This window comes from Globicephala melas, chromosome 9, assembly GCF_963455315.2.
Source record: "Globicephala melas chromosome 9, mGloMel1.2, whole genome shotgun sequence".
In the NCBI taxonomy this organism is placed as follows: domain Eukaryota; kingdom Metazoa; phylum Chordata; class Mammalia; order Artiodactyla; family Delphinidae; genus Globicephala; species Globicephala melas.
The window spans coordinates 32,424,936-32,443,885 of NC_083322.1; the positions used below are offsets into that span (position 1 = coordinate 32,424,936).

An 18,950-nucleotide genomic window follows, 5' to 3' on the forward strand; every position below is an offset into this window, starting at 1 on the left:
CATTGTCCTTTACTGCCTTGTGTTCTTATATCTTGAAAACTGTTGTTTCATATGTTTTGTCCCTTCTGTTGTTGTTGTTTCAGGTGTGATGGTAAATAGACTCACGGTCCATTAACATGGTCCCAAAATAACTATAATAGGATTTATAATAGGATGACTTTTTTAAGAGAAGTACAAATCAAATATTATAAGGATTCAAAAACAAGAGAGAGATGAGTTTGCAGGCTTTTTTGGAGGGAATAGCCCTTGGATCAGGCCTTAAGGTGTGGGTGGAATGTGGACTTGTAGAAAGGGCATACAGGTAGAAACATATATGCAATTCAGTAAAGGGATAAGTATGGGTGAAAGAGAGCCCTACAGAATGGACAGTTTTGTGAAAATGTTTCCAGGAATAATTCTATATATTTCATAACTTATCATAGGAAGTATTCAGTTCTATGGATGAAACACTCTATTCTTACATTTCAAACAACAATTCTTTACAGACTGCTGTCCCAGCATTATGAAAGTACGATGCCTTTTGTTCGGGTTGTTCGTTCATTCATCATGAAGGATTCATTGAGTGCTGGTCAGTCAGTGTTCTAGGTGCATGGGCTACACTAGTGAACAAAACAAAGATCTCTGCCCTTGTGGAGCTTACATCCTAGGGCAGGAGAGTGGGATGAAAGAGAGACAATAAACAATAATCTGATTATAGACTCTTTCCACACACCTTAATCACTTTCTTTCACTTAACTCCACGAGGTAAATGATTTAACTTGCTGAGTGACTTTGATACCAGCCTGTTTCTTACAAATATTCATAGGTGCCCTGAGGGGGTGGAAAGAATTGCTTTTAAAGAGTACCTAATAAAAATAAACTGCATACTCATAGGTTTATATTTAGAACTCAAAAATAGCTTTATGTCTTACTGCAGATGAATAGGGCTTTATGAGTGAATAAATAGGCTGTGCTAATTGGCAGGTAGCTATGACTGAAAGAAGAGTGTAATTCCATCCTGTACACTAAACTGTGCTGGTAGAGGAAAACATAAACGAGACGAAAAGACATCCCTCAGAATGGGAGAAAATATTTGCAAATGAAGCAACGGACAAAGGATTAATCTCCAAAATTTACAAGCAGCTCATGCAGCTCAAAACCAAAAAAACAAACAACCCAATCCAAAAATGGGCAGAAGACCTAAATAGACATTTCTCCAGAGAAGATATACAGATTGCCAACAAACACATGAAAGGATGCTCAACGTCACTAATCATTAGAGAAATGCAAATCAAAACTACAATGAGGTATCATCTCACACTGGTCAGAATGGCCATCATCAAAAAATCTACAAACAATAAATGCTGGAGAGGGTGTGGAGAAAAGGGAACCCTCTTGCACTGTTGGTGGGAATGTAAATTGATACAGCCACTATGGAGAACAGTATGGAGGCTCCTTAAAAATCTAAATATAGAACTACCATATGACCCAACAATCCCACTCCTGGGCATATACCCTGAGAAAACCATAATTCAAAACAAGTCATGTAGGGCTTCCCTGGTGGCACAGAGGTTGAGAGTCTGCCTGCCGATGCAGGGGACACGGGTTCGTGCCCTGGTCCACGAAGATCCCACATGCCGCGGAGCGGCTAGGCCCGTGAGCCATGGCCGCTGAGCCTGCGCATCCAGAGCCTGTGCTCTGCAACGGGAGAGGCCACAACAGTGAGAGGCCCGCACACCACACACACACACAAAAAGTCATGTACCCCAATGTTCATTGCAGCTCTATTTACAATAGCCAGGACATGGAAGCAACCTAAATGCCCATTGACAGATGACATGGAAGCAACCTAAGTGTCCATGAACAGATGAATGGATAAAGATGTGGCAACATATATACAATGGAATATTACTCAGCCATAAAAAGAAATGAAACTGACTTATATCTGGTGAGGTGGATGGACATAGAGTCTGTCATACAGAGTGAAGTAAGTCAGAAAGAGAAAAACAAATACTGTATGCTAACACATATATATGGAATCTAAAAAAAAATGGTTCTGAAGAACCTAGGGGCAGGACAGGAATAAAGATGCAGATGTAGAGAATGGACTTGAGGACACAGGGAGTGGGAAGGGTAAGCTGGGACGAAGTGAGAGAGTGGCATGGACATATATACACACCAGCAAATGTAAAATAGCTAGCTAGTGGGAAGCAGCCACATAGCACAGGGAGATCAGCTTGGTGTGACCACCTAGAGAGGTGGGATAGGGAGGGTGGGAGAGAGGTGCAAGAGGATATAGGGATATATGTAAGGATATATGTATAGCTGATTGACTTTGTTATAAAGAAGAAACTAACACACCATTTTAAAGCAGTTATACTCCAATAAAGATGTTTAAAAAAAAAGAGAGAGAACGTGGAACTCTACATGTAGAAATAAGACTAAGAGGCTAGGGGGTCTATGCAAAATCTATTCCATGTTCCGTGTTCTAGTCAGTGTCCCTTGCTCCTTTCCTTTGTGTGTGTGTGTGTGTGTGTGTGTGTGTGTGTGAGAGAGAGAGAGAGAGAGAGAGAGAGAGAGAAAGAGAGAGAGAGAGACAGAATTTCTAAATACCACTATTGTTATTTTCTTTTAAGGTTTATTTTTGCAGGCTCTCTCTCTAGGTTGCCTCCAGCAACGACTGTCACATTTGAGCACGCCCTCAGTCAGGTTGTGATTAGAAGTCAGACTTCATGGGCTTCTCTTTGTGGTCTTGTAATTGCCTACATGAGAACAATCACTCAAATCAGCTAGAACAATCACCTTTATCAGCTGGAAACCATTTTTTAATTTAAGTGAACATATCAGTTTAAACACATTTATTTGAACAGTTATTTCTGTTGGAAAGAAATTATGTGTTATCCCAAGATATCTTGAATAGAAGAATGGGATGCATGGTTTTAGGACCAGAATGTGTGGAGATAATTAGAAGACATGCCTTGTTCTCTTTATGTTGCTAAATGAAATGATGTGAAAATCAATATTTGGTGATGCATTGGAGGAAAATCTTCAAGTCCCAGCCTGTCAAATATTGTTTAACATACTTGCAGCCTTTTATCCTTCGTAATAAACTAAGAATGAAAAGCTAAAAAAATAAACAAAATAAACTGTGCTGGCTTCTAACTTGAAAGTTGCTAAACATTTAGCAAGGGCAGGCACACAGGGGCATGCTTATTTTTCTGTCTCTTGAAGTAACACAACTAGAAGACAGCAAATCAGGGACTTCCCTGGTGGCCCAGTGGTTAAGACTATGCGCTCCCAGTGCAGGAGGCCGGGGTTCCATCCCTGCTCAGCGAACTAGATCCCACATGCATGACTCAACTAAGAGTTTGCATGCCACAACTAAGGAGCCAGTGAGCCACAACTAAGGAGCCCACGTGCCACAACTAAGGAGCCCTCCCGCCTCAACTAAGACCCAGCGCAACTAAATAAATAAATAAAACAAATATTTTTTCAAAATCCAGTTAAGGGCTTCCTTGGTGGCACAGTGGTTAAGAATCCGCCTGCCAATGCAGGGGACACGGTTTCGAGCCCTGGTCTGGGAAGATCCCACATGCCGCGGAGCAACTAAGTCTGTGTGCCACAACTACTGAGCCTGTGCTCTAGAGCCCACATGCCACACCTACTGAAGCCCGTGTGCCACAACTACTAAAGCCCATGCATCTAGAGCCCGTGCTCCACAACAAGAGAAGCCACCAAAATGAGAAGACCAGGCACCGCAACCAAGAGTAGCCCCCGCTCGCCGCAACAAGAGAAAGCCCATGCGCAGCAATGAAGACCCAATGCAGCCAAAAAGAAAAATAAATAAATTTATTTTAAAAAATCCAGTTAAAAAAAAAGAAGAAGACAGCAAATCATGCCCATGGCTACCAATAAAATATGCTAAAAGGAGGCACCCACCTTTCATGGGTTATGCGGCCTCCTCTTTGTGACTGAAAGTCTCAGGGCCACCATGCCCTTCTGGACATTATCTCTCAGACTGGGATATTCTTGGAGATCTATGAGGGTGGTTTTTTTTTAATTAATTAATTAATTTTATTTTGGGCTGTGTTAGGTCTTCGTTGCTGTGCACGGGCTTCTCATTGCGGTGGCTTCTCTTTGGTGCGGAGCACGGGCTCTAGGCGCATGGGCTTCAGTAGTTGTGGCACGTGGACTCAGTAATAGTGGCTCGCGGGTTCTAGAGCGCAGGCTCAGTAGTTGTGGCGCACGGGCTTATTTGATCCGCGGCATGTGGGATCATCCCGGACCAGGATCGAACCTGTGTCCCCTGCATTGGCAGGCGGATTCTTAACCACTACGCCACCAGGGAAGTCCAAGATCTATGAGTTTTTAAAGAACTTTGGCAAGAACTTTTAAATGACGTTTTTTCACTTACGTGATAATCATGAAAAGCTGATGTGTGTGCATTTGGGGTGATCTGGACAGTGCCCCCTATTGTATAATTCCTGGGGGCAGTGTCCACACTGTGCTGATTTGGGCTTCAGAAGAGCTGTTCACAAAGACAGTGATGTGAAGGGGCCTCCAGAGCAGTGCTGTTCTCTGCTTCTGCACCCTGTTGCTACCTTAAAGCCATCGACTGCATGAGGTTTTAGTGCTGCATCTGCATTTGATTCATTCATTCTACAAATGATTACTGAGAACCCTCTATGGTGGGCTCCATTTTAGGAGCTGGGGATTCAGGCTTGTTCTCCTTAAGACTGTGGTCAGTTGATGTAACAGATAATCTAAAAATAGAGGTTTAACCAAATTGGGGGGGGGGGTTCTGCTTCTCACGTAAAGCGGAGTTCAGAGTCTAGGGCTCATGAAGCTGCTCCAGGAGGTCATCCAAGTCCAGGTTCCTTCTGCAGGTCTGCTGTGTTTCCAGTACAGGGTGCAGCTTTTATTTCCATGACTGCAAGATGGAAGCAGCATTTCCAGGAAACAGGTCCACATTCCAGGGATGAAGAAGGGCAGAGGGCAAAAGGCCAAAGACAGAGAATCAGAAGAGTCGTTTCCTTTAAAGAACATTTCCTGAAGGCCCACCCAGCTTCTTCTGTTTACCGCTCATCACTTGGCCACCCCTGACTGCAAAGGAAGCTGGGCAAATGTGTATTTTAACAAGGCATATTGCCACCCCCAACATACTTTGAGGTCTGTTAATAAAAAAAGAAGGGAGGGAAAAAAAGAAGGAAGGTAGGAAGGAAAGAAGAAAAGAAGGAAGGAAGAAGAGAAAAGAGGGTAGAAAGGGAAAGGAGAAGCAAGAAAGGGGAAGGAAGAAGGCATTTGGATAGGTAGCCAGGAGTATTTGCCACAGTAGTGAAGAAGATGGGTAAGATGAGATATCTGCCTTCAGGCAGCTGACACTCTATTAGGGGTGACAGATGACAAATTTTCTTTATTTTCTTTAGCAACTTAAGTGCTATCACATCCAGATTAATTTCTAGTCACATCCAGATTAACTTGAACACATTCAGGATTTTTTCCCTTATTTCTCACTACTGTTAAATCTAAGACCTGGGATTATGGGCTTCACCATTAAATGGGGAGACAGTATCTATTTCCAAGCTTCTATTTGGTCTGTGCTGGCCTTGGCAGTATTGTGCAACTGTCTAATCCTTGTCTTCTGTTGTCAGCATCTACTCCACACTGGCTGAGGTGACTCTAATTTCTAAATGCACAGTCCAAGACTCTTTCTCATTAACAGCTGCAAAGCTAGGAGCTGTAGCAGCCATTTTGTGACCATGAGAAGACCAAACAAACTAATAATAATAACAATAACAACAAAAATGCTATATGCTATGAACAGTGGAGCAAGAAAAAATAGAAAAGACTGACTCCGTGTTGCCATCATTGAGTGGCTGAACTACCCCTGGAATCACCTACACCTGGACTTCTTAAATAAACAATAAATGTTTTTTAGGTATAAGCCAGGGTTATACAAACTTTTTCAGTAAAGGATCAGATAGTAAATATTTTAGATTTGTGGGCCATTTGGCATTGACAGCAGGAAGAAAACCTGACTCAGCTAATATTTTTTCAACACATTTGCTATTGTCTTACAATCTTCAGATCAGTCTTTGAATGTAAAATTCAAGACTTTATTTGTCCTCGTTTCCAGTTTCCTCTCTCTTTTCCCTTAGGCAATTATAGCTTTGTGTCTTTTGGGGATTTGGGGAAGGAAGGGTGAAGGAATGTGAAGTAATCAATACTTCAAATATCATCCCATCATAGAAATGAACAAGATAATGAGAGGCTGTTATAAGTGATATGAATGGAATACGCTCCTTGGTTAGGAAGTAAGTGGGGGGGGGGGCGGGCGGGCAGGGAGGACTACCTTAGATAGGTCATGTGGGAAGGACCTCTCTGAGGAGGTGATACTTGATCTGAGACTTGAAGAAAAGAAAATGCAAGCCACGTGAAGGATGAAGCAGGGGAGGTGGGGGTGAGGGGAGAACCAGGGGAGAGGGAATAGCACGTACAATGGCCCGAGGTAGAGAGCACTGAATGCATTCCAGGAACAGAAAGGAGGCCAGTGGGGAGGGTCTAGGAGGGGAAGAAGAGAGTGGGACAATGTGAAACTGAGGAGGCAGGCAAGAGCGCTGTTAACCAGGGGGATTGAAGACATTTCAGTGAGGAAGGGAAATGACAAGATATGCGTTATAAAAAGACCACTCCGCTGTGGCCATATAGGAAATGGATTGAAGAGAAATAAGAGTAGAAGCAAAAAACCAGATTGTTTCCACAGTCTAGGTGGTTTGTGTTAGGGTGATGACATTGGGAGTAGAAGTGGACTTAACGAAGATACGTTTTGCTTTCTTTGTACACGTATCACTACCTGGCGTTTTCTTATTTGCTTGCTTAGGGCCTGTCTCTCCCCTAGCAAGTAAGGACTTATTGTTTAACTGACTACTGCATGGCCAAATACCTCAACAGTGTCTGGCACTAGAAGGAGTTGGAGGGAATTTTGTTAAAGGAATGAATTATGAAAAAATAATAATTTAACCCCCCCACCCCAAAATAATAATTTAACTCCCATAGTGGAGTTTTGCACATTTTTTTTTCTATAAAATATGTTGGAACAGTACTCAGATCAGGAAACACTAGATTATAGGGGCCATGAACTCCCTTAAATTGTATGGTATGAAGTATGTGTACGTTGAGGGAGAGACAAAAGAGAGAGAAAGAAGTATTAGTGTGCAGACACACATGCACTTTTCTGAGAGAGGGATCATAGCTTTCTTCAGATTTTCAAAGGAGTCCTGGACTTCAAAAACAGGAAAGGCTGTACTCTGGCTTGAAGCATTAGTGGGCAATATTCTAATTTATTGCTAAACATTTCCACATCCTAAGGGCCCTTTCCTCACATGCTAACTGAAATGTTTCTTTCCTAGAATAAGCAGTTTCCTTCCACTGAGTAACAGCCAAGTCATGACAAGTCCCGGTGCTCCACGTGGTCAGACAAAGCACATGGTGATCTAATTTCCCTTTTTCAATAGCCTTCGGAACTGCCATTTGTCTGAAATGAGAACAGTGACACCTGCTGGTTTCCCTCAGGAACTGCCACCTTAGCCACTCCTGGTGAAAATTTCAGAAACGTCCCAAACATATGCTCAGAAAACACAAATTGCTTTTTCCCCTTTCGAGCAGAACAGGGTTTATTATACACCATGTGTGCCTGGACCTGATGGCCCAAAATGGCGGCAGTAAAGTTTCAGGCAACAGGACGAGGGAAACAAGAAGGCAGCACGTAGGTTCGGACCCCTAAGGAAGTTCCCTGAAGTTACCCTACAAAAAGTAACACTTTTGCTTACCCACTTGGCCAGGATTTAGTCACATAGCTCTTAGGAAAGCTGGGAGATGTAGTCTTTATCCTGCAAGAGCGGCTGAGCCACTAAAAATGGTTATTAGGGGGCAACTAGCTATTCCTGCCACAGATTATCCCTTCGACCTATGCAAACGCACGCTTCTTACCACAGAGTAGTATATTCACCCTTCCCCAAGGGTGACACCCCAAATACCCATCCCCTTACTGCAGTGCGCCAGAAGTCCAAGACATCTGGGTCTACAGTTCTTCTCAAGAACAAATGTTATTTTTTCACTGTCCAGCAAACAATAAAAGATGTTATCTGCTCCAATACACCCATTGTAAAATGGAGGTGCAGGAACAGAATCACAATTCAAAAATGGAACAAAATGGAAATTACATATTGTCATTGCGTATCAAATACCACTCGGCGGGAATCTCAAGGTCTCCCTACGCTGGCAGTAGAATTTGTTCTTTGGTTAGTCCATGGGGCAGCCCCTGATTCTACTCTTTGGGGAGAACCCCTTGTCCATTCTTCCCAGGGAAGTTCTTCATTTTCCATCATCCTTCTGGGCTACAACTGGAGCTGCACAGCATAGCTTCCAAAGCTCACACACAGCAGCTTGCCTAGAAGGGTACCTGTCTACACCTGTTGTCAATGTAATTATTAAAGCTTCCCTTTCTCTCTAAAAAGGACTCCACTTTGGATAATAAATTAATCTTCATTCCTGAACTCAGTTGACAAGGAACTGTATTGTGCCAACCACGAGCTTGGAAGAGGACCCCAAGTTTCCGATGAGATTGCTGCCCCAGACATCACCCTGAGTTTAGCCAGGTGAGACCCTGAACAGAGGACCCAGCTAATCTGTACCTGGACTCCTGACCCATGGAAACCGAGATAATGAACTTGCACTATTTTTAGATGCTAACTTTGTGATAATGAATTACACAGCAATAGAAAACTAATACACCTTCTCAAACAATGGGATTGGGTGGGAAGGCAATACCCTTACTTTTATCTGCCTTCAACCTTGCCTGGTTGATATCATCACTTTGGACCTGCAATCCATAAATTACCAGTGAGAGAATGAATGATCCTGACAATCAGGTTCGGTGGACTTGGGAACATTTTTGGATCGGTAATTAGTGGATGGCAATCCTTGCAAGATTTGATACCGTAAGAAATTTAACTGGGCTTGGCTCTACACGCATCTCAGAAGTGGGAGGAGGGATTAAGTACAGCTGTCTTAATCTTCCTTCTGTCTTCCATCTCAGCTTGTAGAGGAGCTATCTTCAGCCCTAGGGCACAGGTCACCATTCAGAATCTTCCTTGTCATCTTGCCTGTTATTAAAGCCATGTCATTCTACTTCCCGAGGTATTCAGAGACAAGCATTTCTATTTTTTGTCATGGCCCAGCAAGGGTCACCAGCTTTTCAGCCTGCAATATCTGTGCCCTATGGAATCTCCCTAGCCAGTGGATCAATACTCTCTTCCTCTAGGGAGTTATTTCTGATTGTCTCAGGATTGGGAGATGTCAGTGGCATTTGGTGCCGGTAGGCAGAGGTGATAACTGCACCAGAGTGTAATATGAACATTGTACTGTATTCAAATGTCAGTAGAAGTCCTGTTGATATACTCTGCCTCTAGCCAATGCCATGTGTTAGGATGCCACTTCTGGTACCAAATTCTGTGTAGGATGAGAAGCAGAAGTGATTAAAAAAAAAAAAAAGCCTCAAACAGAAAACAGCAGTGGCTTAAACAAGTTCCTTTCTCAACAAGTCCAATTAGGCAGACCAAGACCGGTAAGGCTCTCTCCATGTCAGGGACTCAGACTTCAGAGCATCTGCTTTTCAACATTCTATTGGACTCTTAATTACTGTGTTGTAGGTACTCATTAGACATTAGGAAAAGTAACCATTTGCCAAATATGTTGCAAATATGTTTTTTCCTGTGGGTAGTTTGTCTTTTCACTTTGCTTAGAGCATTTTAAACTTACAGAAAAATCTTAATTTTTATGAAGTCCAATACATTTTTATTTTACGGATTCTGAAGGTTTTGTCTTAGAAAACCTAAGAAAAATAAGAGTATTTGTCTAATACTCTATTATTCTGAAATTATTTAGAAATTGTTACCATGATTTATTCAAGAACTTTCATGATAGTTTACACCAATAAAACTTTGATCCAATTTTAACTTGGTGTTAACTTGTGGGGGAACGGATCCAATTTAACTCGTTTTCCAGCTAGCCACCCTGCTGTCTCAACACCATTTATAGAGTTAATTCATCTTTACACCCCTGATTTGAGATGCTGCCTTCAAAATCAGGACTGGGTATAATGTTTTACTGAAAGGATTATGTGTGTTCTCTCCTTTAATGTTATTGTAGTGAGCTACATTGCTAAATTTGCTAACAAGGAACACACACTGCATTCCAGTGACAAATTCTACTTGGTCACAATGTAGTATGCTTTATTATTGTATTAAGGAACTTTGCCTTTAACTTTACAGGGAAACAGGGAAATTTCATCAACAGTTTTCTTTTTTGGTGCTTTTTTATTTAAGGTTATGCCAGGCTCATAAAATAGATGTCCATCTATTTGTATAACATTGAAATAATCTGAATATGGAAAGTTTGATAAAATTCACTATACAACAATACTGATCCAATGACTTTAAAAAGAGGTATTAGTAAACTTCTTATTCAACTTATTCTATGGTTATGACCTTTGACATTTTATTACCTTCAAACTGAGTCCTTTCATAAAGTCCCAAATGTGTCAATGTAAGTTGTATAATATTTTAAATGACAAAAAAAAGGATTATGCTGTAATGAACACCTATATACCTACCACCCAGTTTAGGAAACAAATCTTACAGACACAACTGAATCCCTCTATACTGTTCCCCAGCCCCACTCCCCTATGTTCCTCCCAACACATATACTATCCTGCTTTAGCTTTTTACTGTATACACTTGCTGAACATAAAACAATACACACACACACACACGTAGTTTCAGAGGTTTTCAACTTACACTCAAAACTGTACTTACCTTTTTGCAACTTGCTTTTTTCTCTCAATATTTATAATCTGTTGTATATGATAAGCTCTGGCTAATAAGTTTTTAAACGCTGTATGCTACCTTGTTAACAATCCATGGTATCTGTATTCATTCTTTGTTACTGGATATTTAGACTGGTGTAAGATTTTGCCAAGTCTCTGTCATTTCCTTTTTCTTTCTCCTTCGTAAAGGGGCCCCAAAGGGGAAAGCGGTGCAAGCAGGATTTTCCTTTCTTTAAATTTTGCCTTTTCCTCATTTGAGATACTTTCAGTGTCCTGAACACTGATCTGTATTTTCTTGCGCAGTCTAAAAGAACTAAAGTCTTAGTGTTTACTATACTTAAGAGACCTGTGGCTCCTTGATATTCCTCTTTAGCGGTCTTTTGGGAAACAAGGGGCAAGGCCTCAATTTCAGGTAGAAATCTGGAAGAGATCTGCATCAGCGTTCAGATTCTACTAAGTTAGCAAGTTAGCAGCACAAAACTTGAAGTCAAGGAGGAAGGCAGTGATTTTTGTGGTTTAGTCAAGAAGACTTTAAGGGGTATCTTTTAGTAAGAGAACTCCTTGGATATTTATTTGGTTTAAGAGCTGGCCATTCTACAAATTTCCCGAAGAAATCATCTTCTAAGACATACCAACCAACTTTGTTTCCTTAACAGTCTTCTATTAATCAGACAGCTTTAAGTTCATGTAGTGAAGATGTTATTAGAATGAAAGGCTGGTTTGACATCTGTGACACATGTGCTCTCTAGTCAGTTTGCGACAAACAATGTTAGTTCTCCGATAGTCACACTACAAAAAAAAAAATGAACATCGAGTTTTTAACACTACATGTTACAACTAACATTAAACTAACTAGTACAATTTTCTTAGATTATACCAAAACTAGAGATAAAAATGCTTTAGTATCTTATTAGTCATACTCCAGTTTTATAAGAACACATTTAAAATTTTACCCTTTGTGTTGACTTCATTTTGTACTGTGAAATGTATAAAGAAAGAAACAAAGTCAGATTTCGTTTTCAACTGGATAACGCTATTTGACCTATGACATACCAGAGAGAGTGATATGCTGTTATCTGTATTTTGATGCTTCGATGAAATACAAGAGGATTTCCTGCCTACCAGTTACATGCATACTTACAAAAAAAAAGTGTGAAGTACAGTTTAAACTCGTCCTTTCCAGGAAAACTTCCTTGGCCTGACATCCCTTTAGAAGGATTTCTTACCTTTAACTTACCTTTGGTAAGTAAGGCTTGAAGTGCATCTTGTAAACAACCTTAAAGTATTTTACAGACCTTCCTAAATAGGCTCAAGGTGTATGAAGATTCTGATCCCGTCAACCCTAGGACAGCTGGCAAGCAGACTCATCTGTTTCTCCCAGACTGTCTTAAAATTACCACCATTTTTCCATACAGGTTATGATGTGAAAAAATTAGAAAACACTGCTATAGTACCATGACTACCTTGTAGACTCCTTTAAGAAACAATTTTATATTCTCCTGACTCTACAATGCCTAGAACAGTCCTCTGAACACAGTGTGATTAATCTTGAATGACCTGACATTAATTTCTAATACCAATTAGGCCTTAAAAGTTTAACTGGTTATTTTAATTAGTGAATATTTTGCATATTCTCTAATAGCTAGCATTACTAGCCAATCCTACAATAAAGCTTTTGCATAATATGCAGAAAGTGAAATTTGAAGATGCCTATACAAAGAGCCTTGTTGAAAAGTTTTCAGTTTCAGGCCCAAAACACTACAACTTAGGAATAGCATGTACATTGTGATTCTGCTTTTAAATAATCTTCCGTAGAGAAGTGAACAGAAATACACCCTCTTCTTAGGAAATTTAATAACATACATGCATTACCAAACTCCTGTGTTTGGCAAAATATGCCTTTATATTTTATAACCACTAGTTGGCAAAAGCGTAAACTGATGATCAGTATGGAAGATATTTTCAAAGGATCTTGCATTATCCCGAAGTTTCTGGTGTGATTAAAAGTCAAAAATGATTTTAATCACAAAAAGGGCCACCCCAATGCTAGAGAATTATCTGTAATTGTCCTTAATTATTTTCCTAAGAATTTCACTTTCCAAGAACATTTTTTTTTCCTAAAGGAAGTGCTTTTTTTTTTTTTTTTGGCCATGCTGAACAGCATGCAGGATCTTAATTCCCAGACCAGGGATCGAACCCATGCCCCCTGCAGTGGAATCTTGGAGTCTTAACCGCTGCACCACCAGGGAAGTCCATCCCAGAACATTTGTAATGAACCAGAACTTCCAGGATACCATTTTAATGCTCCTGTCCCCATTTTAGTTTCCAAAATCCCAAATGAGGAAAAACCTCATAAATACCTGTCAAATGTATCACGTCAGAACATTTACTTCTATCGTAATTCTTGACTGCAACATCCACAGCAAGCCCGGGCTTCATGGCTCCTGAACTCCTCTCCTCTCTTACTCAGCCAGTCACCCCCTTGATCATACTTGTCAAGACAGGTAAGTCTAACTCCTCAAATTCTCAATTTTAAGCATATCACTCTAACCCCTACCTCCTACATTTCCAGGTCATTCCTTCTAAACATACCTATAATACATTGATGGTGCCACATTTTCACTATCCCTCCTCTCCTCTCATGTCCACACTTCCCCGCTTACCTAGCTGAAGTTTCCAGGTTATCATTAAAACCCTGCCCCTCTTCATGGGGGCAGTCAGACTCACTTGGTAAAACCACAACCTTGGTTAAATCCAATTCACCTACTCTGTGCCTGCACTCACGCAGTCTTACATGGCTGAAGAAAAACATTCAGTCATACTTAGTGGTCTCATTAGATTATCACTAACTTTGAGTAGTCCTTCATTTTGCCTGGCTATCAAAGTATGTTTCCCAGGTCTGTCTGCTCTCCCATTCTTCTGGTCCAGAGCACTCCTCTATCTCCTATCTCCAGTATCTAACTGCTACATGATATTTCCCCCTTGAAAACCAAGTTCCCAGGCCTCCCCAACCCTGAATCTTCCCCAATTTCTCAACCCCCACAATGTCCTTGACATCCCTCACATTCCACAACCAATCCTGGCAAATACACTTGCTTTTATCGTTAACATATATCCAGATATCACTACCTCTACAGACTACAGCTACCACCACAGGCCAAGCCAGCTTTCTCTCTCCACCGGATTCCTGCAGCAGCCTCCTAATTTTGTTCTAATTTTGCCTTTATCTCCACACTTTGGCCTATTCAACACAGTAGACATTATGACTCCTATTAAAAAGACATCCCTGAGTTTCAGGATACTTTGTGTTTCTAATCTTCTTCCACTTTAATAAAATGCTATTCTTAGACTATAGAAGACGAAGTCTATAGCACAACCATTATTTCAGACTGTACTCTAAATTATTTTGATAAATATGACCTTTTACATGCACATCACCTTAAAAACAATTACATAAGAGAACAAACGTATGGACACCAAGTTGGGGGGTGGGATGAATTGGGAGATTGTGACTGACATATATACACTAATATGTATAAAACAGATAACTAATAAGAACCTGCTGTATAAAAAAAAAATAAAATTAATAAAAAATAAAATAAAAACAATTACATATATTTTTACAATAGCATTCTAGGTCATAAAACAGAGCCAAAGTGATTGACCTTCAGGGGATATAATCCCATGATAGCCTAGTTGACACGATTAAGCTAATCAATTAAAGATTCACCTAGTGTTTAGTTCAGAATCATTATCAGACCTTTGAAAATGTGTTTTAAAAAAGAGAATAATTAACACTGCTAATTCATTTTTTTCCGGAATCTCAATATGACAAAGCTTGTATTTTAAAACTAGAAAAAATGATTTAACCAAAAATGTCATAATTTCATATTATATTCTCAATGCTTTCAAAGCCCAACTGTGAGTTTTAAGAAGAAATTAAACAACATGCTTTCATTGAGAGAATTTTTAAAATCTATACAATTCAAGCTAATGAAATATTTTATTGTACAAAATAAAAGTGGTGTTTTTTAAAAAAACACTTCCAGGCCCAGACATCCGCAGGAGTATGTGAGGAAAGGATTCCACTGGAGTATAATAAGCAATACTCAACTGAATGAAACCACAAATCCACCCTCCCTATAGTAAATACTAACATTCACCACAGGCTTGAAATTCCTGTACCATCAGTAAATGTATTTTTTAAAATATTACAAACATGCTTATGATGCATAGGAAGATGGAAAAATTTAGACTTAACTGCACACCACACGTACTCCCAACTTTTCTAATTTACAACCAGTTAAGAATCACAAATATCCAAAGAAAGTATTTTAAAATAGTATATATGATTCACTGGTAAGTGATTTTTATACTCAAATAAATAGTATAAAATGAAATGTTCTCATTTCATTTTAATGTCACATTGAATTTTAGTACTTTTCAATCCAAGAAAAAAATAAACTGAGACATGGTCATGAGTTCAGGATTATATATATTACAATTTGCCTTGTTATAATACATTTGTGGCTTTATGATAAAAATAACTCAGGGACATATGGAATCCAAGCTAATTTGCATAACTGTCACAAGAAAAAAGCATTAAATGCATTTCTGAAATAAGTATTTTCATTTAATTCAGAATCTCAAAACAGCATTAGACCTTGGTCTTTTTTAAAAAAAGTTTAGTTAAACACTAAGCTAGCTAAATAACCTTCTTGAAAGGTTTAAACACAATTGATATAGAAAATGCTTTCCCTCTAATCTCAATCTTACATAAATGAAAGAGGTAAGGGGGAAAAGGCAGACAATTTCTTTAGCAGCATATATGGCTAAATCCATCAACCACCTTAAACTAGAATGTCCATTATTGACCCCATTAAAAAGAACTGGGCATATATCAAAAGTTACCCACTTCATAAACCAAAAGACAATAATTTTAGGGTTACGGTAAGTAAAATATTTTTGAAACACTTCAAAAAACTTCTGACATTAAACTAGAGGAACCATGTCTTCATTGTAAGAAAGAAAGGCATAAAAGAAAGTAAAAGACATTTAAACTAAACTGATTTTCAATCTTCTTTGAACAAAAGAAATAAAAAATAATGGTTGATTAGCTAAGCTCTGTGCTCTAACCAAACTAATTAATTACAGTGATTTTAAATGGCAACAGCCCATCTGACTGGGTAGCTTGACAGTTCTGAATACTTTTGCAATGATTTTTTTTAAAACGCAAAGACACTAAAATGATCCGGTCATGCAATGTTCATCTTATGCATTCTGCATCTCTTTGCCAATCTTGTAGCTAAGGATCTTGTTCCAATCAATCTTAGTGCGTGTAACTGGCAACTGTCGACGTAAGGCTTTGAAAGTAGTGTCCGACATTGTCTGATAATTCTCACTGATGGCAGTCTATGAAAAACAGTAGTTAAAAGTTTAAAGAAATAAAAGGAACAGAACAATGTATAAAACACACAGATGTTTTAGGAAACATCTTTGTTTAAGCAGTCTGTTTCACTGTTTTTAAAAAGCCAAATAAAAACCCCAATATGGTTTTAAAAGCTATTTATAAAAGCAGCTAAAAGCTTATAATCATTTTGAATCATTAAATTTAATAAAATGAAATTATGAATTATATTTACTATCTGTGTGTCCTCATTTTGGATCTATTTCTCTCAGAACAATTTCACAAATTACTGTTTGCAAGGAGTGGAATCGTGTCCAATACACAAATTAAATGCTTAAATTCAAGAGTGCAATTTAGAAGCAGGTAAAGAATGTATAAGAGTACAAAATGAAATATGATCAAAGGAGATCACATATAATCCAAATGCTTTGGGAAATACCTCCTAAAGTAGAATTTCCAATCAGAAACAAAATAACCATTTAAAATCTTGGCCTATTTTGACCAATACTCAGAAATTACAGTTAGCTGAAACTGAGTTTTAGCTACATTTTCACAAGTTTGCCCTTGAACTAAAACAAACAAAACACACACAAAAAAGACTGTATCTTATTATAGTGAAACAATGAAAAAATTCAGGCTTATGACTGAAATTAAAATTTCAGTGCCATTATTTACAAGCAAATATAGATTATACAATATTTTTGAAAATCATACCTGGTATTCATTTTCTGCAGCCTCTACAATCTTTATAAATTCTTTTGCTGTTTGCACCTCATTCTGAATGAAAAACAAAATCAAAAGTAAATAAAATAGTAATTTAAAACTACACCACTATTACTTTTAAATAGGTATGTCAATAGATGTATGGTTAATGATTTCTTATAATTTAATAAATAACACAGATGGATATTATGACAAAGGGAAAATATTGTAAGATCAATTATTCTAAATTCAAGGGGAACTAGGCAAAAATGTTTTAAAAGTCTACAGAATGAGCATGGCTTTAGTGTTTCCCTGGTTAAGGAAAGCAAAATCTTAATAGTACATGTTGATGAAAAATTCAATTATAACACTTAACAGCATTTCAAAAATCTTTACGGGTAAGATGTTAGTCACAGATTTCTAGTTAATGACTATATTGCTAAATATTTACTGAACAATATTTACCACCATAATGATACATTTAAAAAATATTACCAATTAGAAAAAGCATATTTTAAAGTTTAAGGTGCATTTTTTAGTGTTTAAATATTTTCTGGAAAAAATTTTTTTAAAAATTTTATATTGGAATTTTATTCCGATATAATGCATTTCTTTGCTTCTTTCCTAACACTAAAAGTTAACAATTGTTGACGTAAAATTATCTAACACCTTACTTTACGTATATTATTTATATATATTTACATATGTATTTATATAATGGGTACATTTTTTCTATCCAAAAATAGTAAAACAACAATGAAAATCCTCTAAGATAAAGTGAAAAGGTAATTCCTAAAACACTCAGTACAAATTGGCGTATTAGTCAAGTTTAATTACTATGACGAGATCTCACAACTCCACAGTCTATAATTTTGTAGACAAATCTCTCTTAGGAAGACTCTTTACTCAATGTCAAACTCCTCAAAGAATACTAAGTATCTTGTTACACAAATAATATTACATATATACTCACGATATAGAACTATATTGAGTGGAGACCAGACATTAGTAATTATCTTTCCTGGCAATTTTGCAAGAAGAACACTACTTAGCAAGAAAGCAGAAATCACCTAAGTGCTAATGAAAACTTGAAAAAAACCAAAAGAAAAAGCAAAAAAAAAAAAGAAAAGAAAATCCAAAAATCCCACAGCTTTCATTTCTTTTCAGGTAGCATCTGGCCTAACACACTCACACATGTTTCTTAACATTAAATCAAATGCTTTCTTAAATTAAAAATAAAGTTTTAAAAATATTTGTAAGTTAGCTAATTTTAAATATTAGCAGTTGATGTTTATAATATACTAATGCTTTTAGGTATACAACACATTTGATAAACAAATGTTTATCAGAAATGTCACTGTTAACATATTATAATATCTTTGGGACAAAAAAATTCTGCAAAGAAATAGTTGCATGTTCAGTGAAAAGAATGTGTGAAAAAACCTCTGCAGGGAAAAAAAACCAAGTTCAAAATTTCCAGAATTTGAAAGCTGAACTTCAGAAAAACTTCATTAAATCATACTCCAAATAGAGAAAAAAAATACAATAGGGTTTAAAAGTTAAGTACAGGAGCACAGATGTAAATTTAAAAGCTAAAACTATAAAATTCGTAGAAGAAAACACTGGAGTAAATCTTCACGATCTTGGGTTAAGCAATGGTTTCTATTAATATTCCAAAAGCATAAGTTACAAAAGAAAAAATAAACTGGACCACATCAAAACTGGTATCTTCTGTTTTGCAAATGATACCACCAAGAAAGTGAAAAGACACACAGAATGGGAGAAAATATTTGTAAATCATATATCTGATACAGGACTTCTATCAGAATACATAAGCAACAATTACAACAACAATAAAAACACAAGTCCAATTAAGAAATAGACAAAGGATCTGAAAAGACATTTTTCCAAAGAAGCTATTCAAACGGCCAACAAATACACAAAAAGATGCTCAATATCATTATCCATCAGGAAAAT

The 18,950-nt window shown here is 38.0% G+C and overlaps 1 protein-coding gene across 1 annotated transcript in view; it reads right to left on the minus strand.

Annotated features, from left to right (window-relative positions):
• Nucleotides 1-15,261: 15,261 nt before the first annotated feature.
• Nucleotides 15,262-18,950, minus strand: part of CAPZA2 (capping actin protein of muscle Z-line subunit alpha 2) — a 57,091-nt gene continuing 53,402 nt past the window's right edge. The window contains exons 9-10 of the mRNA XM_030857620.3: nucleotides 16,986-17,048; nucleotides 15,262-16,276 (exon numbers count right to left, since the gene is read on the minus strand). Coding sequence (XP_030713480.1) covers nucleotides 16,136-16,276; nucleotides 16,986-17,048 — 204 coding nt within the window. The 3' untranslated portion in view covers nucleotides 15,262-16,135. The remainder of the gene's footprint in view (nucleotides 16,277-16,985; nucleotides 17,049-18,950) is intronic.